At 31.8% G+C, this 27,891-nt stretch overlaps 1 protein-coding gene across 2 annotated transcripts in view; it reads left to right on the top strand.

Moving 5' to 3' along the window:
- LRP1 (LDL receptor protein 1) overlaps positions 1-27,891 on the top strand; it is a 473,582-nt gene that overhangs the window by 340,957 nt on the left and 104,734 nt on the right. For both annotated transcript variants that reach the window (XM_075382014.1, XM_075382015.1), the window contains 4 exons: positions 8,437-8,642; positions 13,935-14,122; positions 18,953-19,170; positions 25,772-25,966. In XM_075382014.1, the coding sequence (XP_075238129.1) occupies positions 8,437-8,642; positions 13,935-14,122; positions 18,953-19,170; positions 25,772-25,966 (807 nt within the window). The remainder of the gene's footprint in view (positions 1-8,436; positions 8,643-13,934; positions 14,123-18,952; positions 19,171-25,771; positions 25,967-27,891) is intronic.

Raw genomic sequence — 27,891 nt, 5'->3', positions numbered from 1 at the left:
TTCATTATAATAAAAGCCATTTGTGATCTTTATGTATTATCAGCTATGAACAAGATGTATATTTGAGATAAAATTGCATTCCCTAGTGATAGAATGATGAATGTTGATTCCCTAGTGAAACCATTGCAACTGGATCATTTTAAGAAAAAGAAAGCTGAAATGCTTGAGAATATGATTTAAAAATAAAATATCAATGACAGAGATATTTTAAGTAAGAGTCAATGATCTTAATATGCTGGCTGTTCTAGATTAAATTAAGAGCTTTTGAATTTGATTCCTGGCAAGAATTTAGAATTTTTTCACCAAAAAAATTGCCAATAACTACTTAATATAGATTTCTTATGTAAAGTGGTATAAAATTTTTTTTATAAAACGTATAATCTAAAAAGGGAATTTTCTGTTTGCTTTCTTCTAAAGTTAAGCTTTTCACATGTGGTGATTAAAAATCTACAAAAAAATGATAGAACACATGCTCACTATAAAAGAAGCATGCATGTATACAAAAGTAACTGTCACTAGAAACAGAAATCAAACTTCATAAAACATCACATCCACGTTGTGCTCAGAAAATAGAAACATTCCTGGTTGCATTATAACTTGTACAAATGTAATTAGAGTGCAGGGTATACTAAAAAAGTACCATTCCTTGAATTTCAACAGACCCTATGAAATATACCCGATAGTTATTTATAATAACTTTAACTTATCTAATTTATATATTACCATAATAATCTTGACCAGTTCTGCTTACTTGATATGCTAAAGTGTTAATTTATTTATGGTGTACATGTGATATTCAGACCAGTTTTTCTGCATATATGTAAGCTACTAATTTTTCTGTCTTCTTCTGTCAGTTAATACTGCATCTTGAGCCTTATCTTGTTTTCTTCTTAAATTTATTATTTCATTTGTGGATAATCATTTTCTAAATAGATTACAATTATTTTTACGTTAAATGTTTGTGAACAGTTAACATTATCTCTCCTTAACCTTAGTCAAATTGTAGCTTAGCTGATACTATTAATTATTAAAATTTGAAATCCATTGTAAAAAATAAGCAAGAGAAGCCACATGACTACTGAAAAGATATAAGAAATATTTTTTCAGTTAAGAAATGATACTCAGGTATAGCCATAAATCAAGAATTATGCTGGAAAATAGTACAGGTTTAGCAATCCTATTGTTATTAATGTGCTGAAAATTTAAATCTCAGGGGGGAAATGCTACCCAACTAAGACAGGAAAAAATAAACAATTTTGATAAAAATGTCATTCTAAGAAACAATCATTTTTTACTTTTAGACATTTAAAAAAAAAAAAAAAAAAAAAAAACATTGTGAGTTAAAGAAAAGCAAGTAAAAAAAAATACTCAATAAAATACTATTTGTTCATATTAAAGAAATTTTTATATGAGTATTTATTTAAATTGAACTAAAAATAAGTATTCATTTCAGTTATTAAAACAATTATCATCAGGAAATATAAGGAAATTTATTGCAGGTCTACACAAACTCTACGTAATGTACAATGCATGAGTACGTGTGTCAAATAAATAATGAGGAAATTAACATTTAATAAAAATAAAAGAAAGTTATACTGCTAAAGTAATAATTATTGTGCGAACGGTTACTTTGTAGTTACGAAACTACAAAGAATATTTTATTTCTACTTGTATTTATGAAATAAAAAATTAATAAAAATTATGTCATTTTAGACAGTCCTATTGAAAAGAAGAACTTTCCTGTCTTAAGATAAAATATTACCTTTTCTTGTGATAGAAAACTTTTATGAACCCACCGGGTTGGTCTAGTGGTTAACCGTCTTCCCAAATCAGCTGATTTGGAAGTCGAGGTTACAGCGTTCAAGTCCTAGTAAAGCCAGTTATTTTTACACGGATTTGAATACTAGATCGTGGATACCGGTGTTCTTTGGTGGTTGGGTTTCAATTAACCACTCATCTCAGGAATGGTCGAACTGAGAATGTACAAGACTACATTTACACTCATACATATCATCCTCATTCATCCTCTGAAGAATTATCTAAACGGTAGTTACCGGAGGCTAAACAGGAAAAAGAAAGAAAACTTTTATGAAAAGAATTTTAATTAATTTAAAATTTTAATATTAAAACTATACAGCAGGTATTCTTTCCATTTCAGTGTCAAATTTATCATCTAAAACTTTTTGAGATGTAAAATTATATTATAAATATAAAATTTATCATTAGTAAGTGATGTAGTAAACATACCTATCTATAATTTTTTATATTTTTATAACTTTTTACCAAATTTTATTTAAAAAATAAAAGTTTTAATGAAAAAATTTGAAAATATTTTGAATAAAACATGTAAATCATGAAAAAAGTTATCTGCAAAAGTTCTAAATATGGAGAAAACAAAACCACTAATGGAAAACAATTAATTTTTTAAATAATTAAATTTTACTACCAGCATTAAATTTTCTAAATCTGTGTTTTTAATTTTATAAAATGAAAATAATTTTTTTAGAACCAGAGATTGAAGTACATTTTTAAATTATTTCGTAGATGATTATTTATGTTAATTATTCAGTTATCAATTATTAGTATGATTTTTTTCAGTATTATGTTGTGACGTTTTTTTCCATTTCACACTAATAATATGAAAATTATGTTAGGTAAAATAATAGCCTACTACTCAAAGGAAGATGTAAACTGTTAAACAGTGTAGGAATGTTTTGTATCTGTTAAGCAGTTAATAAGATTATCCTAAATAACAGATGCCATCTTTGTACAGTAATATAAATTACCAGGAATACCTGGTTATATTCAGGCAATAGTCAAGTACTACATCACTTACTCATAGAAGCACATATGTAAAAAGATTTTGTTTCATAAAGAAATAACTATTTGAATGTTTGCTCAAATAACTATTTGGATGTACAGTCTCAGGTCAACCACCTCAGGAATAGTCGACCTAAGACTGTACAAGACTGAACTTCATTTACATTCATACATATCATCCTCATTCACCCTCTGAACTAATACCTTACATTGGTTCTGGAGGCTAAACAGAAAAAGAACAAAAAAATGTTTGCTAAACTATGACAGTTTTGTTATTTCTACTTAATTTATTATTTTTTCATAATAATTTCCTATTAAAAGTTTTTGTGGTTGGTTTGTTTTTGTTCTTTATTTCAGTGTTTTGTTTGTAAATTAAGATTGCTGTATATTTTGAATGTTGTAATATATATTTTGAGATTTATACCATGTGTGATATAAAATTTCAGACTGCACAATTTCTTTAACTTCTGCTTCTGAGCAGTCAGGATTTCCCTAAATTATTTCCTGGGTTATTTATATAAAATACATTCTACAGGTTCTTGAAGAGCTGCATTTTGACATCATGACATTTTAACAGTAGTAAATTTATTATATTTTTCAGTGTGTCTATATTCAAAGATTTGTCATTTTCAAAAACTCTACTGTACTGGAAATAAAAATCAATTGTGGATCATCATCATTCACTAAAGGCTATGCCTTGTCGATTTAGCCATGTCATTCTCATCTCCGCTTCTCTCTTCAAGTTTTATATGAACCAAGGCCCATCTCTTCTTTAACATTATTGATGATGGTTGCTGTCGGTCTACCTCTAAGTTTTTTACCCAAAATCTTGCCCTCAAATATATTCGTCAAAAACTGGTCATGTCGTAGTACATGTCCTATCAATTTCGCTTTTCTTTTTCATATAAAATTTAGCAAGGACCTCCTGTCACTCACTTCTGCTAACACTTGATCATTTCTTTTCCTATCCACCCAGCTTGTTCTTGTTTTTCTCCTTCCAGTCTTCTTCGTTCTGCTTCCCCAAGCGTGTTAGAACAATCCAGACATAAGTTTTAGCGAACTGTTTCCTTATTTGCATACTCATATTATTATCACTCAGTAAATTCTTTTTATCCTGGAAAGCTCGTTGTGCCAACACTCTTTTTCTTTTTACTTCTGTGACATATTTATTATCGCTAGTGACGGTGCTTCCCAAACAACAAAACTCTCAACCTTCTCTATAACAGTACTGTCTAATTTAATATCATCAACCTTTGGACCTTCCTTTTCATTTTCAGTTTAAATTTTGTTAATACTTTAGATAGTATTTCTAACATAATCTCCATTCTCCTTGCTGATTCTGCCAGTAACACAATATCATCTGCAAAGCGGATACAATGTATGGATTTTCCATTAATTCTGATTCCTTTTGTTTTTTCTTTCATTTCTATGATAGCTTTTTCAATAAATAAATTAAAAACGGTAATAGTGGGCAACCTTGTCAGACTCCCCTTCTTATTTTGGCCCCTTTCTTTAAGCCATTGATTTCAATCTCCATTTTCTGCATTTTATACAGATTCATAATTAATCTTCTATCCCTCCAGTCAAGCTTTATTTCCCTCATTGTTTGAAATAGCAGTTCCCAATTCACCTTGTCAAAGCCTTTTACTAATTCTATAAAAGTCAAAAAGGTTCCCTATTAACCCCAATTCTTCTCTCCAATAACACTCTCAGTGCTAGTATTGCTTCTCTAGTTCCCTTCCCAAATTCTTCCTTAGATGCAGGTGGTCCCATCATGTTTTTATCCACTCTATTTTCATCTTCCAGATATTCCCTACTGTTAACAGTATCCTTTCCTTCACATAGCTCCTCATTATATTCTTTCCATCTGTCACCTACATTATCTAAATCAAAAAGAAGATCCCCATTTTTATTCCTTACCATACTTGTTTTCATTCTCGGTTTTATCATAATTGACTTAATACTCAAGTAAGCTCTGTCAATTTTCCTCTTTCTAAGTCTTTCTGAATCTCCTCATTTCTGTCTTGAATTCACTTTTCTTTTTCCAGTCTGCATTTTTTAGTAATTATGTTCTTTATCCTTTTGTACTTCTCCAAGTCTTTTCTCTTAACTTGTTTTGCTCTTCAATGAGGTCCAATACTTCTTTGGTCATCCATGGTTTCCTTGGTTCTAACTTGTTTAGCCCTCTTATTTCCTTAGCCGTTACTGTTATGGTTTCTTTCATTCCTTCCCATTCTTCTCTGCTGATCAATTCATCTGTCATTATTTTCAGCTCCTTAACTATTTTCTTTTCCTTGAGTTGGCTAGCTCTTTTGTATTTCTGAAATCTAATATCACACTTTGCTATCACAAGGACATGTCACTCACTATCTACATCATATCCAGGGTACGAATGACTAAACTTTATTTGGTTTTTATACTTATCCTTAACCAGAATATAGTCTATATGGTACCTCCTGCCATCTCTTGGCATTGTCCAAGTATACCTTCTTCTCTTTGGCATTTTAAAGCATGTGTTAGTGACATTCATTCTACACTGTTCACAGATTCTAGCATTCTTTCACCGCTCGCATTCATCTTTCCTAATCCAAATTTATCCATCCATTTTTGTTTAGTGCTTTCACCGATTGATGCATTGAAATCACTGACTAATTAAATTATCCTTGTCTTTAACGAACTTCATTAAATCATCTATATGCTCATATATTTCCTCCACTTCTTTGTCCTTACAGTTGTAGGTAGATAGACTACAATAACACATAAATTAACAGGTTAGACTTTAATTGTAACCATGATTACTCTGTTACTATGGTGGTATGTGTTCAAAATGTTGTTCTTCCATTTCCCTCTTAAGACTACTGCAACTCCATTTCTTCTTGATCTGGCACCGCCACTGTGAATAACTCTGAAATCTTCAGACCAAAAATCTCCATTTCCTGTCCATCTAGTTTCGCAGGTGCCTAAGATGTCCATTTCTGATTTCCTCATCACTATCTTAACTTCCCAGTTTTTAAAAGTCTTCTTACATTCCATGTTCCTATTCTAAAAAGTTCCTTCCGACATCTACTCTTTGCAGCTTTATCCAAGACATTCTCCCCCTGAAGATCTGAATGAGGAAATTGAAGCTACGGAAAATTTTGAATTGGACGCAGCCATATTACTACTTGGGAATTCTATATGTATCCTCCTGCTGTTGATCATGTTACGATTCCTCTGCCTTTAGGGACAATTTCTCATCTGTGGGACAAGGGGTTGCCCCATCCTTTCCTTTCCTGCTCATCTGCCCTTGACAGACTGTTGCCGCTTGGTAAGAGGGGGCTCCTTATACCAGGAGTCATTCAGTCGTCATACCCTTGCTAGTATAAACAGGGTGCACCAATGCAATTAATCTTCTATCCCTCCAGTCAAGCTTTATTTCCCTCATTGTTTGAAATAGCAGTTCCCAATTCACCTTGTCAAAGCCTTTTACTAATTCTATAAAAGTCAAAAAGGTTCCCTATTAACCCCAATTCTTCTCTCCAATAACACTCTCAGTGCTAGTATTGCTTCTCTAGTTCCCTTCCCAAATTCTTCCTTAGATGCAGGTGGTCCCATCATGTTTTTATCCACTCTATTTTCATCTTCCAGATATTCCCTACTGTTAACAGTATCCTTTCCTTCACATAGCTCCTCATTATATTCTTTCCATCTGTCACCTACATTATCTAAATCAAAAAGAAGATCCCCATTTTTATTCCTTACCATACTTGTTTTCATTCTCGGTTTTATCATAATTGACTTAATACTCAAGTAAGCTCTGTCAATTTTCCTCTTTCTAAGTCTTTCTGAATCTCCTCATTTCTGTCTTGAATTCACTTTTCTTTTTCCAGTCTGCATTTTTTAGTAATTATGTTCTTTATCCTTTTGTACTTCTCCAAGTCTTTTCTCTTAACTTGTTTTGCTCTTCAATGAGGTCCAATACTTCTTTGGTCATCCATGGTTTCCTTGGTTCTAACTTGTTTAGCCCTCTTATTTCCTTAGCCGTTACTGTTATGGTTTCTTTCATTCCTTCCCATTCTTCTCTGCTGATCAATTCATCTGTCATTATTTTCAGCTCCTTAACTATTTTCTTTTCCTTGAGTTGGCTAGCTCTTTTGTATTTCTGAAATCTAATATCACACTTTGCTATCACAAGGACATGTCACTCACTATCTACATCATATCCAGGGTACGAATGACTAAACTTTATTTGGTTTTTATACTTATCCTTAACCAGAATATAGTCTATATGGTACCTCCTGCCATCTCTTGGCATTGTCCAAGTATACCTTCTTCTCTTTGGCATTTTAAAGCATGTGTTAGTGACATTCATTCTACACTGTTCACAGATTCTAGCATTCTTTCACCGCTCGCATTCATCTTTCCTAATCCAAATTTATCCATCCATTTTTGTTTAGTGCTTTCACCGATTGATGCATTGAAATCACTGACTAATTAAATTATCCTTGTCTTTAACGAACTTCATTAAATCATCTATATGCTCATATATTTCCTCCACTTCTTTGTCCTTACAGTTGTAGGTAGATAGACTACAATAACACATAAATTAACAGGTTAGACTTTAATTGTAACCATGATTACTCTGTTACTATGGTGGTATGTGTTCAAAATGTTGTTCTTCCATTTCCCTCTTAAGACTACTGCAACTCCATTTCTTCTTGATCTGGCACCGCCACTGTGAATAACTCTGAAATCTTCAGACCAAAAATCTCCATTTCCTGTCCATCTAGTTTCGCAGGTGCCTAAGATGTCCATTTCTGATTTCCTCATCACTATCTTAACTTCCCAGTTTTTAAAAGTCTTCTTACATTCCATGTTCCTATTCTAAAAAGTTCCTTCCGACATCTACTCTTTGCAGCTTTATCCAAGACATTCTCCCCCTGAAGATCTGAATGAGGAAATTGAAGCTACGGAAAATTTTGAATTGGACGCAGCCATATTACTACTTGGGAATTCTATATGTATCCTCCTGCTGTTGATCATGTTACGATTCCTCTGCCTTTAGGGACAATTTCTCATCTGTGGGACAAGGGGTTGCCCCATCCTTTCCTTTCCTGCTCATCTGCCCTTGACAGACTGTTGCCGCTTGGTAAGAGGGGGCTCCTTATACCAGGAGTCATTCAGTCGTCATACCCTTGCTAGTATAAACAGGGTGCACCAAGCATCCTCACCTCCACATGAAGGTGAGGTTGACTTTTGAGTGAGAGAGGCTTTAAGAGACGTATTACCACCCCTTACACCCCTAATTGTGGATAAAGACACTAAAATTAAAAATCTTATTTGATCTTATTAAATAAATATTATTTATTGAAACGGATTATTAATTAAATGTGTATCTGTGTTATAGGATTTTACTTTATTTTGTTTGTCAGTCAGTAATAATTGACTTGGATTTGCATTATCTGATACACAATTTTTTTTTTAAGCTTAGGGTAATAAAAAAAAATTGAAATGATAAAATACTTGTACAGTTAAAAATTAAGAATTATATGCATTTGTTAAGTAGGACAGCATCTAAGAAAAAGTAAATACCAAAGTACCAAGTAGAAAATCAATAATTATATTTACTTTTTGCAGCTACAGAACCAATGCTTATTTTCTCAAACAAGTACTACATCAGACAGCTTGATCAAAGTGGCCATGTCACACTGTTAGCCAATAATTTAACAAATGCAGTGGCATTAGATTTTGATTGGGAAGAACAGTGTATATATTGGTCTGATGTTACTGCGCTTCGTAGTTCTATTAAAAGATTCTGCACTGGCAACAACACAACTTATGAGGTAATAATTTGCTGTATTCTTTCATGAAATGTATATTTTACTTATAAGTTAAATGATAAACTGAGAAAAACGTTGATAGTTTTTGTCAGATCCTTCCACTGAACATTTGCATGTATACTGTGTAAGTGAAAGATACTACTTGTTATGAACCTGCCATGTAATTAATTCAGTTTTAATATCTTTTAATCTTCTCCTTTTTGCATAATGCAGATCGTCTCAACATTTAGAGAGGAAGTATCTACTACTATGAGATTTGAAATCATGAAATGTGATACCATAAATTACAACTTCCTGATAAAGAAATTAGAGCTGGATTGCTTTTGCGGCTTTCCTTGGTTTGAGGCTGTTGAGCATCCTAATATTGTTTTAGAAATAAGGACAGAACTGTATTCACGTAATATCCCTTTGACAAATGGTGGACCATAACAATGTTCTAAGTCGTATTCTGCTTACATTAAATGATCTACAAAGATCAATTCATGATTAAGATAAAATAAATCTTGAATAAGATCAAATGCATCTTTAACCCTGTTTGTGGATTAAACAAGCATAGTTGCTATTGTTAATAAAGACCATGTAAATTAAAAGAACAATTTCATATTTTTTTTGTAAAAAAAATAGTTACAATGGTTTTCAGTAAACAGTTTTGAAGTTTTACTCATCACATTAGTCTCTTTATCTTGTATGTGAGCCTCCTCACCTTTCCTTCATTCTTTTACAAACCCTCACATCTTCCATCCTGCTCACATGTCCAAATCACTTTACTATACAATCTTTTTTATCCTGTTAATATTCAGTACATTTCTATACCTTTACAGTTCCTCTCCCTGTATTTGTTGTTTTCTCCTCTACTAATCCCAAGAATTTTATCTCTAGCTTTAATGCTACTCCATCTACTCTGATATTACGCAAATTTCTGCTACATAAATAACTTTAAGCCACTGATACCTGGTTTACATTAGCATTCTTTCCTTTAGTAGGATCTATATCACAGTCTTACAGAAGATGCTTTATACTTTGAAAATATCAGCTTCCTTCTCAAACCTATTAGTGATCTCACAACCCTTTTTTTACCCATTCTAATCTCTATACAAAGTAAGAAAAACTCTTCCACCTAGCTATATCCTCTAAAGTTACATCACAAAATAAATATTTATCTTTATCCACCATCATCACCTCGTATTTCTCCTTTTGACAGCGCAATTAAATTTACGTATTTCATGAATCCTATTGTAAAATTAGTATTTTCACCCCAGATTATTTACACCAAAAACCATTGAATCGATTCTCCTTTCCAACAGAATTTGCTTTACTATTCCATGCTATAATTTCCATTTCTGTATTAGGTAAGGTAGATAATGGGTGGAATCAAGGAAGTTTCTTGTCTCCTATCTTACTTAATGCAAACTAATAGAATCTATTCTCCTCTCCACTAGAATCTACTTTAACATCCTTGTTATAACTTTCATTTCTGGATTAAGTAAGGTAGGAGACAATAAACTTACTAGCTTCTACCCCATATCAATATAGATGAGGGATAGATAGCATCTATCCCTCATCTATTGTGCTGCTATATTTGTTACCAGCAGCAGTAATTGTGATAATGTGACCATATCCTTACCATACTCCCAGTTCTTCTCAGCCAGTTGACTTGTTACAAGTATTAAATTGACAGAACTTCTTCAGTTTATATAATAATTAAAATAATATAATATAATAATAATTAAAATATACAAAGCATTTAAAGTTTTTCTCTATTAATTAGGAAGGAAATTCCTATAACACCCTCAGGACCAGCAGAATGTTTCCCTTCATACATCTCCACGTTCATCAAGCAGACATTCTGAGAATCCTGAGTACAAAATCTTATTTCTGTATTTAACAAGCTTATTCCTCAGAAATTGGCAAAATTAGCCTGCTATAGAAATCCATAAAACCTAATAAAGAAATAAAACTCTATGAGAGCTTAAAACTCCTTTGTAGTTAAATTTAGTGTTTTGTAGTACTAGTGTATTTCGTGTATGTTCTACGATTTTTTGTCAAGTATCATTCATGTAAAACATTATTACACTTTGAGTGATGTGTTAGCGCACTCATGCAACCAGCATAAAAGTTTATAGTAATGTTCTGGGATTTTGTTCATATTCATCATAGTATGGAAGACAAGTAATCCTTTTCATTCTGTACTATTTTTCCTGCTGTAGTTATCTCTCTGATTTAAAGAGATATGCCATCTTTAGAAGTTGAACAATTACCCTTATCTTCATTGCTGTTATCAACCTACAACTGTATTATGATTTCTACTACACATTTTTACTTTTTTGAGACCTACACCATTTCAAACATTGGTAAATAAATTCACCAATTTATTTACTTTTTTGGGACTGTGATCAGAAAATACAATGAATGTCTAAATAAAGAACACAAAACATTTTACTGGATTAAATTACTCACTAACACTAGTCTTCCTCAAGATTATCTTGCATGTACTAGTGTGCACACATACACAAACACACATTGCACTGTTCCTGCCAATTTCTAAGTGAGTTCTAGAAATACTCGCATCAGTAACTTTAGTTGCACTGCTGTGGCTTCTTCCGTATCTTGAATCAATTAAGAATGTTTTTTCAATGTCATTTTGATTTTAGAGATGAACCAGAAGTAGCACAGCACCAAATTCAATGGATAAGGTAGATGAGGACACACTGCAATGTTTTTGTTTGATAGAAATTACCGTATCAGAATGAGTGGCACAAATTGTCACACATGATAATGAGAAAGATAAAACCATTTGTTCATTTTTCAAGTCGTTTTCTATTCTTATCATTTCTTAAGTGCTCTAAGGCCTAATATAATATCCAGAGTTTTCCTAATAATCATTCACCTGTTTGAATGATTATTAGGGAAATAAAATACAAAATTTCCATGGATAAAAGATTTCATGTATCTGTTGTTCATGATCTAACACATTTTAAAACACACCTTTCATTCATAGCTTACAACCAACTCACTGCACTGAAGAAGTTGAAACCTGTCACACATTGTTAATATGGAAACACATCACTTCCCATATATAAGTTCCCACCTTACCACTGGATGGTGCTCAACAGCAACATTCATCGTATTGGTTTACATACCTCATATTCTGACTTTAGTTCATCAGTGTGTGAAGAGTCCAACAAAATTTCATGTCAATCATCATATAAAGACAGTAGATGTTTTTGTCATTTTTTTACTGCTCATTTGACTAGTTTCATATATCACTCTATTACTCCTTATTCTGCTCTATTTTAACTTCATATTATTTGCTTATCAAGGAATTTTCTATACAATAAATACATGGATAAAAGAAAAACTGAATGAGAAAAGATTTATTTTATTTTTTCAATTTTTAAGGTTTATATTAACTTAAAAACAGGCTAGCATACAATTTTCATGCTTTTGCAAGAAAAATAATGAGTAGAATGGAATTGAAGGAAATTGTTAGCAGTTGTAAAAACCATGTCTGTTGAATATGGTGAGAGTGCACCACTCTCATCACCTCACTCATTGCACCAATGTATGGTGACCAACTCTAGCTTGGATAGAAGAGGGGAACAGGGCTTCTAGCTCATGGCAAAAATAACCTGGTAGATAAGTTGTTTTTTTGTCATGTGGAGAGAGGGCCATGTTTATGAAAATATTGTAACAAGACTAGTATAACGGACCTGAGTAACAGATTCCTACCAATTAAGAAGAAAGTAGTAGAATACATAATAATGGGAGGAATCCAGAAAGGGGCTAAAAGAAACCCTTTTAGTAAAGGTAACAGGTCTGTTTAACAATCGTTCTTTGTAATACTGTCTACTGACACACCTAAACAAATGTTGTTCCATGAGAAGAGTACCGGACCCAAGTTAGGAATGCATGGGAATTAAAGGGCTTGGTCGATCATTCTCACGCTCAACTGGGGTCTAGTCCTGCAGGTAAAGAGGATAGGAGTATAAATGCTCTGGGGAAGACCAGTTGACAATCAGCATAAGTGAAATGTTATGATGACAGTCTGTGAGAATATTCTGAGAGGAGTTCAGTGAAGGAGCAAATTCTAGTGAATTAAGTTCAATGTAATTAAAGTGATGTCACAAGTAATTCCAGCACACAAAAACAAGAAATGGTTCAGTGAGTTACTGCTGGACTATAAGGGAAAGAGTTAATGTACTAAATTTCATTCATAAATTGATAGGGTAGTTTTATTTGTGAACAAAAAAGATATTTGCAGTAAAAGAACTTTATACTTGCCTTATCTATTGTCTATTGTTGTTAATATAAGATTAGTATGGTTAAAAGTGTTAAGACTAGCGGTCATGCTAATGTCTTTTGTCAATGAGACTAAATTATATTTAACTACCTGCAAATAAATCCTGACAATTAAATTTGATTTTGTATATAATCACTGTCTGTTGTTATTATTATTATTATTGTTGTGGTTGTGATTACCATAATTACTGTTTGTTTATTGACATTTATTATTTTTTTCTGTTGTCATTGTTATTATCCTGATTATTATTGTGAGTTGTTTTTTTATTGTCGTTTATTATTCTTATTGTCATTGTTATTACTGATTTGTCTTATTTTATTTATGTTCTTAATCTAATAAATTGTAATTAAATAAACATTTTCAATTTTCAATCCCTCAATATCCTGATCAAGCCACGAACATGCGACAGTGTTAATGTTCAAAAAATTAATTGATATCAGAATTAATTAATGTTCAGAAAAATTAATTGGATATCTAAACCCAGATGTTATCAAGAAATCATGCTCTTTAACTAGTATTCTTAAATTCACTATGGAGTTAATAATTTATATGTTAAAATCATCAGAGATCTTTAAACAATCTTGGAGAATGGATGATCAAGGCATGAAGCAAGGTGAAATTGAGGTATAAAAGGTTAACTGGGTTGTTAAAAGAGATGAAGAGGCTACTATAACCTGACTAGGAAATGATATGGCCATTAGTAGCATATATTACATTGTTAGCTGAAGGATTGACCAGTTCAAGTTAAGCTTGTACTTGTAACATAACAAGTTAGAAGTTATTAGTCAGTTGAATTAATCTTACTAGAAATTAAGGAATGAAACAAATATAAAATTTTCAAGTTCTGCAATAATCATCAATATTCAATTAATTATAATTTAGTAGTTAAAATATAAAGTAAACTGCATTTAATTTATTAGTTTTATTAATTTATCAATTCATTAATAGATTATTAATCTGTCATAAATTCTGAATCGTGTTTTAATTTTGTTCAGACTCTCCATTCTTCAACACTTCAAAATCCTGATGGATTGGCAGTAGATTGGGTTGGACGAAATTTGTACTGGTGTGATAAAGGATTGGACACTATAGAAGTATCCCGTCTTGATGGAAGATTCCGTAAGGTTATACTTAGAGAGGGACTTCAAGAACCTAGAGCGATTACTGTTCATCCTCAACAAGCGTAAGTATTCTGTTCAGTTTTATTTATTTTGTTTTACAAAAAGACTTAAAACTTGTGAATCAGACGTCAGTGTTATGTATCATTTAAATCTTTTACACTGAGTTAACTTTATTACTTTTTCTGCATATAGAATATAGAGTATTTTATAAATATATATATTTGTATATATTTAGCTAAAGTACAAATGAGTAAAATTTAAAAAAATATTATATATAAAAATGGAAATACCAATACTGTTAATGTTGATAAAATTGCAAAAAAGCTTTCTCAATATGAAAAAAGAAATTTAAATGAGATAAAAGGATGGATCAATTGTGATGCTTTCAGCTTAAATTTTGAAATGCTCTGTAAAAAACTGCTTTGATGTGGAGAGATAGAGAGGGAAAATTGAACTCATAAGTGAATTCTCGAGGTATTATAATGTCTACCTATTGTACAGGATATCTTTATATCCTGTAAAAATACCTTTTGTACTTCATGAGACAGGGGGCTATATTCAGGAATTTAGTTCAGCTAAAAGTTCTCATCTGGTCATCAGTGGCACAAATTTCAATAGCTGACTGCCTGGAGTTGCAGTAAAAATTGAGAAGTTGGAGTATACAAGTTAATGTTCAAGGAAATATGAAACTTATTTTTTTAGAGAACTTATTTTTTAAAAATAAATAACAGATTACTGTGAAGTAAAACTTTGAAATTTTCTCTTATTTTCTCTCGCTTACATTTTACAGATATATCTTAACTCAGTTTTTTAGCAGGGCGAAGATTTTACCTCTGGGGAAGAAACAAGCTGTTGTTTGATCTAGAATTCAAGTCAAGCTAAAAAATTTGAGTAAATGCCTAGAATGTCATTGTCAGATACAAGAAATAAGTTTAAAAACAAATATTCAGTTTCATTAATAAATGAAAACTGAATATTATATCTCAGTAACTGAGATACAACAAGTAAAGTTTTGGGTCAGTAAAAAATGTTTTTGCCTACAAGAAGATTGGCAAAGCTAATTTCCTTGGGTGAAATCTTGTGGATGTCTCTGAGTATTGTGTTGTTGACAGATTGTTTCTATAATGTTAAGAATAATTTTGTCTAGTTAAATCATTTTAACATGGGTTCAAAATATTTCTAAAACTTATGCACATATCAGATTTGTATAATTAACAAGCATTGGCAGTAACAAAAAAATGTGTCAAATAATCTTAGATAACAAAAACACTATTTTAAAAGATTAATAACAATAAAACTATGACTAATCAATTATTAGGAAATAAATTAGAATAAAATATAACAATTAAAAGAATGAAAATATAAAAAAAAAAAATATATATAATTTTAAACGTAATTTATAAATTACTAGCAGATCCAGCAATGCTTTGCTATTGCTAGATTTGAGTATATTTATAAATTAAATGAAACAATTGAAAATTTGATACATTAAAAAACTGAACATTTCAGAACTTCAGAAAATTTAATCTTTCGCTTTATCCCTTTTTCCCCTCTTCCCTTTTTCTCTAATCTCCTTTTTCCTATTTCCCTTTTTTCTTTTTCCCCTTTTCCTTTTTCCCCACACATAAATCGATCCAGCAATTTTTTAGTCTATAGCAGACACACATATAAACACTGTCTTTTGTATATGTAGAAGAAGAAAGTCTGTTTGTATATTTGTTTGTTTGTTTCATAAATATCTTGACACTGGTGTCACCTAGTGAGTATAGTTTTTTTGTAAAAATTTTTCTATTCACGTAATTAATATATGAGTATATTCTGAATATGAGACAAATCGGTCCATAAATACAATTTGTCTAAGTATCTCAACCCCTGCGCCACCTAGCAGCTCCATTTTTTGCAGAAATATTTATTTTCACATAACTAATGTATACTCTGAATATAAGCCAAATCGGAACATAAATGCAATTTTTCCAAACATCTCAACCCCAGCGCCATCTAGCGAGTCTATTATTTGCAGAGGTATTTCTTTTCATGTAAATATGAGGGTTATTTTTTTTCAAGGTCCGATCATGGAACCACCTTTTTTTTCAAGCATGGAACCACTTTTCCAATACCAATACCCTCGCCATAGAACGAAGCCATCTGTGTTTTCAGCCATGTTTCTACACTGGTCTACAGCTCGATATCTGTGCCAAAATGTTGTTCTCCTAGCCAGCGTTTCATGTGAGCAAAGAGATGAAAATCAGATGGAGCCCCAAGTCCGGGCTGTATGGTGGGTGATCAAACACTTCCCAACAAAAACGCTGCAGGAGCTTCTTTGTTACAGCTGCAGTGTGCGGCCGAGCATTGTCATGGAGAAAGACAATGCCTGATGACAACATTTCTCTCCACTTATTGTGAATTGCCCTTCGTAGACGTTGAAGAATCACGCAGTATGAGGCTGCAGTGATGAATTTCAGCTGCATTACACCCTCAGCCTGAAGAAATCGAATTACCGCATGCACTTCACACTTGGCGGGAGATCCTATTGTTGTGTAGACATGTTTATATGCTAGCTGCATGTTCAGAACTAAACGAAGTGACGCAGCGTGATTGAAGGCCATACTAGAGACGCTGCGCAACACATATGTGCAAAGGTTCATCCGATTTTTGCGCGGGTTTTTATTTCGCGACCTATCGGACCTTGAAAATAAAATAACCCTCGTAATACCTTTTCTGAATATGAGCCAAATCTGACCCTAAATACTATTTTTCAAACATCTCGACCCCAGCGCCATCTAGTAGGTCCATTTTTTTGCAAAAAATATTTCTTTTCATGCAATTAGTAATATACTACAAACAAACAAACCAAATGCAAACAAACATTCATTTTTATATACTCTTATAAGAGTAATTAAAAATTTTGTTAAAAAATTACAATTTATCAACTGTAATATTTTTCAAAAAATAGTAAATTTCCTTCCCATTGTACAGTTGTCAAACTAATACAGTTGCAAACAAATCATAAATATTATTTGTTCAATACCTCAGTTAGGTTTAATTATTCTAAATATTTTAATACTCACTGGTTAATTCAAATAAATAAAAGTCTTTTATTTCATTTATAATATAAATGATTTTTATTTTATACTTTGAACTAGTAATTTATATATATATATATACAAGGTGTGTGAAAAAAGTAATGAGATTGGGAGATTGGTAACACTGCGAGCGATCTGGCAATGCTGTGTCTACCGGTCTGCTTGTTCATCCCTTCCACAAGCTCAGTACGAGTTTCAACTCTGTTAAGATTATTTTTGACAGCGCCATCAGTGAAGTTGTGTGTTACGAAAATGGAACATTGTAATTTAGTGCAACGTTATGCAATCAAGTTTTGTGTTAAACTTGGGAAATCCACAAGTGTGACCTTTGAAAACTTGAAACAGGCCTACAGGGAACATTACTTATCAAGAGCACAAGTTTTCCGCTGGCACAAATCATTTTTGGAAGGCCGAGAACACGTTGAAGATCCTCGCTCAGCGAGACCTTCAACTTCAAAATCTGACAAAAACGTTGAGCGTGTGAGGGTTCTTGTGAGATCAGACCGTTGATTAACAATAAGGATGATGAGTGAACAGTTTAATTTAAACACTTTCACCATACATCAAATTTTCACAGACAATTTGGACATGTGAAAGATTTGTACGAAATTGGTGCCGAAAAACCTCACAAAGGAACAAAAGGAAAATCGAAGAAACGTGTGCATTGATCGTCTTGAGAAGATTGAAGATGACCAAGAATGCTTCAATCATGTGACCACAGGTGATGAATCCTGGATATTTGATTACAATCCTGAAACAAAGTGGCAAAGCGAAGAGTGGCACACCTCTGTCATCTCTTCGACCGAAAAAATGTCAAATGAGCAAATCAAAGATCAATACCATGCTGATTTGCCTTTTTGACAGTGGGGTATCGTGCATAAAGAATTTTTTCCTCCAGGACAAACTGTCAACCAAGAGTTTTACAAAGGTGTCCTTGAAACCAAGGCTAAGGAAAAGAGTGATTTGCGTGAAACCAGACATTGCAGACAAGTGGATGCCTTATCATGACAATCCCCCTGTCACACGGCCATTTCCATCAGGGAATTTTTGACCTAAAAATGCATTCCTACAGTTCCTCAACCCCCCTCCTATTCACCTGATTTGGATCCTTGTGACTTTTTCCTTTTCCCGAAATTGAAACATGTCTTAAAAGGACATCATTTTGGAACTCTGGAGAACATTCAAAAGACTGTAACTGACCAGTTAAAAGCCCTACTTGTTGAAGCCTTCCAGCGCTGCTACCAGGAGTGGGAACAACAACGCCACCAGTGTATAGCTGCCCAAGGGAACTTCTTTGAAGGTGATAATATTGTTGTTTGAAAAAAATAAAAACTTTGGTAAGTAAAAAGTCAGTCTCATTACTTTTCTCACACACCTCATATATATATATATATATATATATATATATTTCATTATACATTCATAACAAAAAACATGTTGCATCTTTGAAGGATGGAAGAAGACTGACTAAAAATAGGACATTAGACTAATTCAGTTAATAAGAGTAACAAGAAAAGTGAGAAATTATAAAGAGTAAGAAAAAAAGTGAAAATTTTTATTTTAAAATGTAAAAGTCCTCCATTAATAAAATTTAAAGTTTCTCCTTTTAATAAAAAAGGAGCAAATGAAACCCGAGTGTTAACAAATGGCTACAGAGTATTTTGATTATGTAAAACTGAATTATTTTTATCTAGGCTACATATATATTAATTTATAAATTTATTTTAATTTTCATTAATTTCTTCATATTCATAAAAGTTTAATTTAGATTTTAGAGGCTGCTGACACATTTATTTCATGTTTTTGTAGATATGTATACTGGACAGATTGGGGTGATTTACCACATATTGGAAAAATGGGCATGGATGGAAGTGAACCTCGAGTTATTGTAAATAAATTCCTTGGCTGGCCAAATGCACTTACTGTATCTTATGAAACGAGTGAAATATTTTGGGCTGATGCACGTGAAGATTATGTAGCTGTTGCAGATTTGGATGGAAATAATATGCGCATTGTTATGAGCAGAGGTAATTTTTAAACTGCTATTCATAATTGAAAAGTCTTAGTATATTACCTTACTCTTTTGTAAAATTGTATACGAGTGTAATGTTACTAACCTTGTATTTATATTCTGTTCATTATAATTATATAAAGTGTATAGAAAAGAGGCATGAAGTATGATTGATGATTGTTTACAATCAAATTTTGAAAAATAGATAAAAAGGAAGAAAATTTTGAATTTGACATTATTGAAAAATCAAAAAGTTGTTTTGGACATTATTAAAAAATTAAAAATTAAAAATTGCAAATTCTTTTATAACGTAATTAAATTTTTGTAAGAACTAATTATAAATAGTAAATTAGTTCCAAAGGTATTTTTAGTAGATTGGCATCTGGTTGAGATTTAAGTGTTACTGAGAGATCATTAACTAAGGTAATTGAACAGTAGTCCTCTAAAATTGAACATATTTTTGTTTTTAATATTTTTTTTTTTTATAAATTATATTCTGAAAAAGTTGAATATAATAAGTACTTAACTTCTGTATTTCTATACATTTACTTGAATTTATAAGAATAATTAAATACTTTATTTGCTCAATATATAGTTAAACATTATGCAGAACACATCATAAGCAAGTAGTGTCATTAACAATTAATGCAAATTCCTTATAGTAATGATAAATTTTATAATTACTTTAGTAATAAAGAAGAGAAATATTTCAAAGAAATCCATTTAAGAGAATGAAGAAAATTATACTGTTTTTCAACAAAGCAAATAATATTTTTATATTTTTCCTAAGCTGTTTCTGACATAAGGTTCGCAAACTTTGATTGAATCTTTGTTGATCTGGAAGATCATAAACTCCAGAAAGAGCCAAAAAATTGGACCATGATATTTAATCATACAGGATTCGGACTTAATTTTCAGTGTAAAGTTCAACTTGATCAATTTTAAATGTTTAAATGCAAATCTTAAAGTTAGTTTAATTATTATTTTTAAAACAAAAAACCAAGTTTGATGGATAAAAAACCAAAGAGCATCATTTTATTTAAGTTGTCATGAATAGTTTTATTAAAATTTCTTTATTTTTGGCAGTGCAGATTATTAATTTGATTTATCAGATTGTCAAAAACAATATGGTTTGATGGGAGCAAAATGTACTCCTGTTAAACTTGGATGATTTCACTGTAGTAGGACATCCCATCGATGCACCTGGTCCTTAGTCATGTGAACTGTTAACACAAAATTCCCTGGCGCTATGAGCTACTTCTATTGCCTGTGTGATATCTGTGGCTAATATCTACAATGTTATTTATATTAGTCTCTAAGTTACTATTGACTAATTTTTCCACTTTAGCTAATCTATCCTCTAATTTATTAGAGTCTATCGTAAACACATCGAAATTAGACAGCACTTTATTAAGATTCTTCTCTAAATTCTGTACTGACTACTGAGTTATTCACAATATGATTACCCAGTGTATTAAATTTTTCATTCATATTTTTATCATATTCTTTTCTATTCTATTCATATTTTCATTTAGTTTGTTAACATGTTCATTCATATTTTATTAATATCTTCCCTCATCTTAGTTAACAAAGCAATAATGTCTTCCATAGTGGTGTCCATATTATTAATAAATTAAAATTCATAGAAAAAAATAAAATAAATAGAAAAAACTTATCAATAACATACAGAGCGTACTACCTGGTATTGACAATTTAACAATACATCAAACATCAACATACAAGCATAAATCAAACAATAAGCAATCAGTACCAATAAAATAAAAATAAAAATTGACCAATATAAACTTTAAACTAACATAAATCGTTAACAAACAAAAACTGTTAAAACTTCATAACACTCAATATCCCACTTCTGACACCAGTGTCGTCGCATGTTAGCAGCTCGATCGGGATATTGAGAGATGAAAAATTTAAAACATTTATGTAATTACAATTTATTGGTTTAAAAACATAAGTAAAACAAGACAAATTAATAATAATAATAATAATAACGATAGTATTAATAATAGTAAACAATAATAAAAACAGTAATCACAACCACAATAATAATCAGAATAATATAATGACATCAACAAACAATAATAATAATAAATTTCAATAATAATAATAAACAGTGATTACATACATAATAGAATTTAAATTAATTGTCAGGATTTATTTACAGGTATTAAATATTGAAAAGCAGAATTCAGTCCTGTTGACAAAAGGCATTAACAAAACCGCTGGTCTTAACACTTTTAATCATTAGTCTCATATTAATAACAATAGTACAACAGATAAGATAAGTACAAGTATAAAGTTCTTTCACTACAAACACCTTTACTGTTCACAAATAAAACTACCGTAACAACTTATAAGTGAAATTTAGTACATTATGTCTTTCACTTATAGTCTAACAGTAATTCACTAAACCATTTCTTGTTTTCGTGTACTGGAATTTTTTATAATGTCACCCTAATTGCTTTGAACTTAATTCTCTAGAAATTCACTTCTTCACTGACCTCCTTGCAGAATACTCTTGTTTCAAACTCACATAACTCCTCTATCATAGCACTCTCTTGCAGAACTCATATCTTGCAGACTGACATCATAACTTCTCGCATAGACTGACTCTCGCAGAACTGACCTTGCAGACTGACAAGAAGAGAACTGATCTTGCTGACTGACATCTTGCAGAACTTATTTTGCAGAGTCTCATCTCACAAACTGACATCATAATGTCTTACTTAGATTAACTTCAACTGGTCTTCCCTGGAGTATTTATACTCCTATCCTCTTTACTTGCCAGACTGGGCTCAACTTGAAGCGTGAGAATGTTTGACTTAGCCCTTTAATTCCCATACATTCCTACCCTGGTCTGGTAACACTTCTCACGGAACAACATCCGTTTAGGTGTGTCAATGGGCAATATTACAAATGACGATTGTTAAATGGACCTGTTATCTTTACTAAAAGGGTTTCTTTTAGCCCCTTCCTTGATTCCTCCCATTATTGTATTTTCTACTACTTTCTTCTTAATTGGTAGGAATCCGTTACTCAGGTTTGTTATTCCGGTCTTGTTGCGATATTAATTTTAAAGAACAGTTTAAATTTTGTTTTAGTGGAAAAGTTAATGTACATAATGTCTCTTTTTGGGGATCAGAATATCCCCATGAACTCTCAAAAGGGACTCCCCAAAATTAAATGTTTTCTGTGTAATGTCCTGACGGCAAGATTAAATAGATTCCAAATGATTTAGCTAGTCAGTGTAAGAGACATGCAGAGTGTACAAAAAAGAATATTGGGGAATTTTGATTTAGTAATGAATTACAAATAAAATGAAAGCGTAACTTATAGTTTTTACATACAACTGTTCAATCTGAGCACTTTTTGTCACGCAGCACAAATAATAGGCAAGTTCATCCCAAATATTTTAACCTGAATGTCTAGAATAATGGAAGCAACAGTTGCTGTTATTACCTTATGTCTCAAATTGGGTAGATGAGTATGTAGTGGAGGCACATAACCAAGATTTTTTATAAACCCTAAACAAAAGATCACATGGGGGTCTCATCAAGAGACCTTGGAGACCAGTGCTAATAAGCTCTGTCTTCAGGCCCATGCCTACCATTCCAGCAGTTGGAGAAAACACCATTAACCAATGCCATACAGTTATGCCAGTGAGGAGGTGCACAATCTTGTTGCCAAATAAAATTCTCTAATCTGTCTTACAATTGAGGAAAGAAACATTTATGCCGCACATCAGTTAAGCAACTCCTGCTACATTTGTTTTAGCAAAAAATTAAAAAAAAAAAAAGGTTTGTCAACTTGCTGTCAGGATTTTGTACAGAAAATATTTAATTTTGGGAAGTCTCTTTCAAGAGTTCATGGGGATTTTTTCTGATCCCAGAAAGACACATTATGTGTATTAACTTTTCCACTAAGATGAAATGTTGACTCATCACCAAACACAATATGATCAAAAAAAATTGCTTGCTACATTTCAATTCTGAATTCAGCAAGCACAGCCTAGTCAGTATGCTTCAAAACATGCTACAGTTGTAAACATATGGTAGCATATTGTAAGCATTTACTTAAAACAATCCACGCTTTTATTACCAACATTGCTAATTTGCAGCTGGCCTCACCAATAAATTTGTTTGAGATACGTAGGCAAGACTCCATGACATACTCATCATTTTCTTCAGATAGTCTTGGTCATCTAGTACTTTTTATAAATATCTAGTTGTTTTAAACTGATTTTGTCCTCAATGAATGCTTACTGTCACTTAGAGGATCATAATTAAACTCTCTATAGAATGCATGTTGAACTGTAACTACAGATTCACATTTTCCTAGCTGCAAAACACAGAATCCTTTTTTGTTAGGAGTTACCGTCTTTGCTAGTGGCACTGTCAAGTGAAAAGATAGGAAATCGATCTGTGGTTGTGTGTGCCACTAAAACTGTCCTTTTTGCTCTTTGGTTCAGCCTTAAATCAACACTGTACACATCATTCAAGAGATATTGGAATGAATTAAAACACCAATAATCTTTTTTGATGTAGCAGGTAAGTTTATTATTTCTTTAAAATAGTGAAAAACAGGCTTTAGGGTGCAGTCAGTATTTCAACTACTAGTATTTGAAATTGTGTAATTAAATAAATGTAAGTAGTAATTAAGATTTAATCAATTTGAGGTGATTTTTTTCATTATAATTTCACAGACTAGTTTAAATATAATATTTTTAATAGGAACAGTGAAATTTGCCTTGAGTCTGGCAAGCAAACCCAAAGGATGCCTATCACTTATTTCTGCCATAAGGAAGGGAATCTATGTGCTCAACTAATATGCTGTAATCAGCCTGCATAGTATGCCACCTGTGTTACAATCAGTTTGATACTTAATAGTATTGATACATCCAAAATTATTATTCTACTGTGTAAAGTAGAAAAATACATTACCTCCTTTGCAAAGACATAATATTAAATTTACAAAATACTGCATTTAATAGGTATAGTGTTGTTAAGATGTAACCACTATATATAATACTATGTTTTTAGAATCATAGTCATCTTTGTTAGATAATATATTGCATCTCTAGAATTCTGCCAAATATGATTCTAAATAATGTTATGAAGTACCACAGTGAGGCTTGTTTTGTCACTTTACACTACCTCAAATATATTCAGTCTTATGAATGTAGGCCCCTTCCTGGGGTAACATAATTATATGTATATTGACTTTGAGGTGTGCAAATCCTGCTTCTGTCACCCTTGAACCCAAGGTATGAATCCTTGACACGTACGTACCATCACTACAAAACTTGTTTCTTTCCTGAGATATGCCACAGAATATCCGCTTGCTTAATACATTAGTACACACACTTCCCGCATAGGTGCGGGAAGTATCTATTATTGTTTCAATCTATTGTTGTTTTATCATATATTTTGTATTGACAAACCAAGACGTGAGGCCTTTGGACCAACAATAGATGAAGTGCACAGTCATTACACGCAGAATGGATGAATTTTTTAGCCTGTTATCAACATGCAAATTAACCTTACTTTGGCGTGGCAACACTGCTGTTCACATTCTCGAAAGTAAAGCTTCATATTATGATTATTTTTACATTTCTTAAGAGCAGGAAGAATTCTATGATGCTGAAGAGAAGTACACAATTTTTCTTTGCTGTTAAAGCAGACTCTGGATATCCATCTTATGCAACAACAAAGGTTATTAACAACATTATTTTGACAAAACGTACAGTAACATAATACTTGTAATGAATAACAACAACCTGCTGAACTACGACATAAGGCAAAGAATTTATTCATTGCAGATAATAAATAGATAATTGTGTAAATGGAATGGTAGTTGTTATCTATTAAGCACTTTCAATGCAATAATTATCAATTGAAATATACTAAAGTTATTCCCTTTACCTTATTGAAAGTGATTCTGTAATAAAAAATTAAAGAAAAATTGGGAAACTCAGGTGGTCCTCGCATTAACAAATAATCCAATAAATTTAAAACTTTCCACTCAACATTTACAGTCATAATATGCAAAAATTAAGTGGATTACATTACAAAAAAAGCAAATTTTAGGAAATTGCTGTATCAAAACAATTTTAAGTTTTAACATTTTTTAGTCATTTGAAAAATGTGTCCATTGCAGTGTCTAATAATTCTTTTGTGATGTTATACCCAATAAAAAAATGAATTGTACAAACATAAATAGATAATATATATCCATTAAAAATATGCTACTGCTTGCAGATAATGTGAAATGATTGTATGGTAGCATGCTTTGATCACCCACAAAAGGAAGATTAAGGTGAGAAATAAGATATCTTTAAGGTTATTGAAAAATAATTCTAACAGTTACATGATGCTGTAGATAGGAGGCTTTCTAAAGGATTATTAATCTTTTCTGAAGTAGGTGTATATTTCTTTTTTCTTTTAATTATTCTGGAGATTTGAGATACATATTTGATTCTCTGATTCACAGATTGTTGCAGTAAACATTTAATTGAGTAATATTTATGCCACGAATTTTTTTACGTAATATCAAAATGTTTTGAGTTAACTAAATCTATTTATTTTTGTTGTTAACAGCACTTAATCCAACATTACAATTACATCATGTATTTGCTCTGGCTGTCTTTGAAGACTTCCTTTACTGGACAGACTGGGAAACTAAAACAGTAGAGAGGTGCCATAAATACTCCGGTAAGCACTGCAAGACATTGTCAACTGCTGTACATCGACCAATGGATATACATGTTTATCACCCATATAGGCAACAGAAAGGTAGTAAACTTATGTTAATTTGTGTTTTTGTATGAATTTTTTAAGTTCTTGAATATTGTAGTGCGAATTTTTTTTGGAAAGATCTAACCAATTTGTGTATGTTCTTACAGATAAAGGATTATTTTAATCTATCAGGGTCCATTTAAGTGATCTGAATTCTGACACCAACTGTGCTACTGTTGCCATGATTGAGGCTCTTTCTTTTCACAGTGTTTTTGCACAATTTCGTAAGTAGCCCTATAAACATGTTGGTAAGCGATAGAGCAGCAGTTTGTAAGCGGCATTTTTTCTGTTGCTATCATGCCGTTACTGAGGTCGTTTAGACGAGAGCTTCTATGAAAGCATTTAAAAAATATTTTATGGTAATACACCCTGAAAATAAAAGAAGACATGGAGTTCATCCCATAAATAAAAGTTGCTCTATGTATGGAGAACATCACCATCTTTACCGTAATTTCGTAATTTTCTGTATTTTCTTCGTAGTTTTCCTGTATCTATATATGTTGGTGGAACGCTTTGATTCACTACAAGTAAAAGTGAAAAGGAAAATTGAGAAATGGCACAGAAACTGGCAGGTATTGTTAAACCAAATACCGGATAGAAATATTTCAACTACTTATGTTATTATTTGATTATTCTACAAGGTGGTAGCATATGCAGATAAGAAATTTATTGCTGTAGAATTTGGTGGAAAAGGAAAACAAAGTGATGAGGATACATTTATTGCATTGACTCCTTTTTGACTTTTGGAAAGCAGAAAGTTCAATGATCCTCCCCCACAAATGTTACCAGGACCTGCTGTAGCCTATCCAATGTTTTAATAGGTGATGAGGCTTATCCACTTAAGCCGTATTTGATGCATCCATATCCAAGGAGAAGTTTAACTGTTCAGAAAAAAATTTCAAAGATTGACTCTCTTCTGCCAGGAAATGCATTGAATGGGATTTGGAATTTTATATAGTGAATGGTGCTTCCTTGCAAAATAAGTAGAAAGGTTGTCTGAAAGAGCAAGTATTTATTTTAAATATGGAACCATCATGCACAGTTTTTTACAAGAAAGAGAGACAAAAAGAGAGAGAAACTGTGAAAAAGACACCAATTACATTGAAATTACAAGAATTATGAGTAGCGATGACAATCATCCAACCAGCAGAAGGGAAATCAGAATTAACAACAACCACATTCAAGCAGAGTTTGCCATTAGAGATGTATTCACTAAGTATTTTTAGGATCTCGGTAATTAACTAAACAAAAAACTTAGCCTGTAGTACAGAATTTGTAATACAATATATCTACTGTATACAATATTGCATTATATTTTGTACAAAATTATACAGATGGTAATAACATAGATGAAATAATGGTACGACATATAGTAAATATAATAATATATATATATAAAAAATAATTGAACTCACCTGTACAACCCAGATGGGTTAATTTTCTCACTTCATTCCAAAATTTGTTACATTTTTGTTTTTGTACTCTTTTCTATTAGTTTGCCACAAAATTGGTCATGACTGAACAGCACAGATCAGACCTTCTATAAATAACTTTCTGTAACACATGTTCACTATTCAACATGACTAAAACTAAACTAATTCGACATAGAACTAAACTAAATTTTTTTTATTACTAAAGGTTTTTATTATTTTCTAACCCCAGCAATCAAACTTCCATCACACATGTTCACTGTTTTCTGCTCATGAATGAACTAAAATATTAAACAAAACCTGTGTCCCAGCCATGACTCTCTGCCGCTGAGCGTTACTACTCTGCCTCTTATGTCCAGTATGGCCAACGCTGAAAGTACGTACCAGTTTGAAATATTTCCTTGGTGGTGCTTCACTGCTTACTGCTCGCCACTTGCCACTCACCTTTATGGACATAGTTGTATGCTTGCATAATCTTAATATTAACAAATC

This window comes from Lycorma delicatula, chromosome 1 (assembly GCF_047948215.1).
Source record: "Lycorma delicatula isolate Av1 chromosome 1, ASM4794821v1, whole genome shotgun sequence".
Taxonomy (NCBI): Eukaryota; Metazoa; Arthropoda; class Insecta; order Hemiptera; family Fulgoridae; genus Lycorma; species Lycorma delicatula.
The sequence above is the reverse complement of the archived record's forward strand: the minus strand, read 5'-3'. Positions and strand labels throughout refer to the sequence as shown.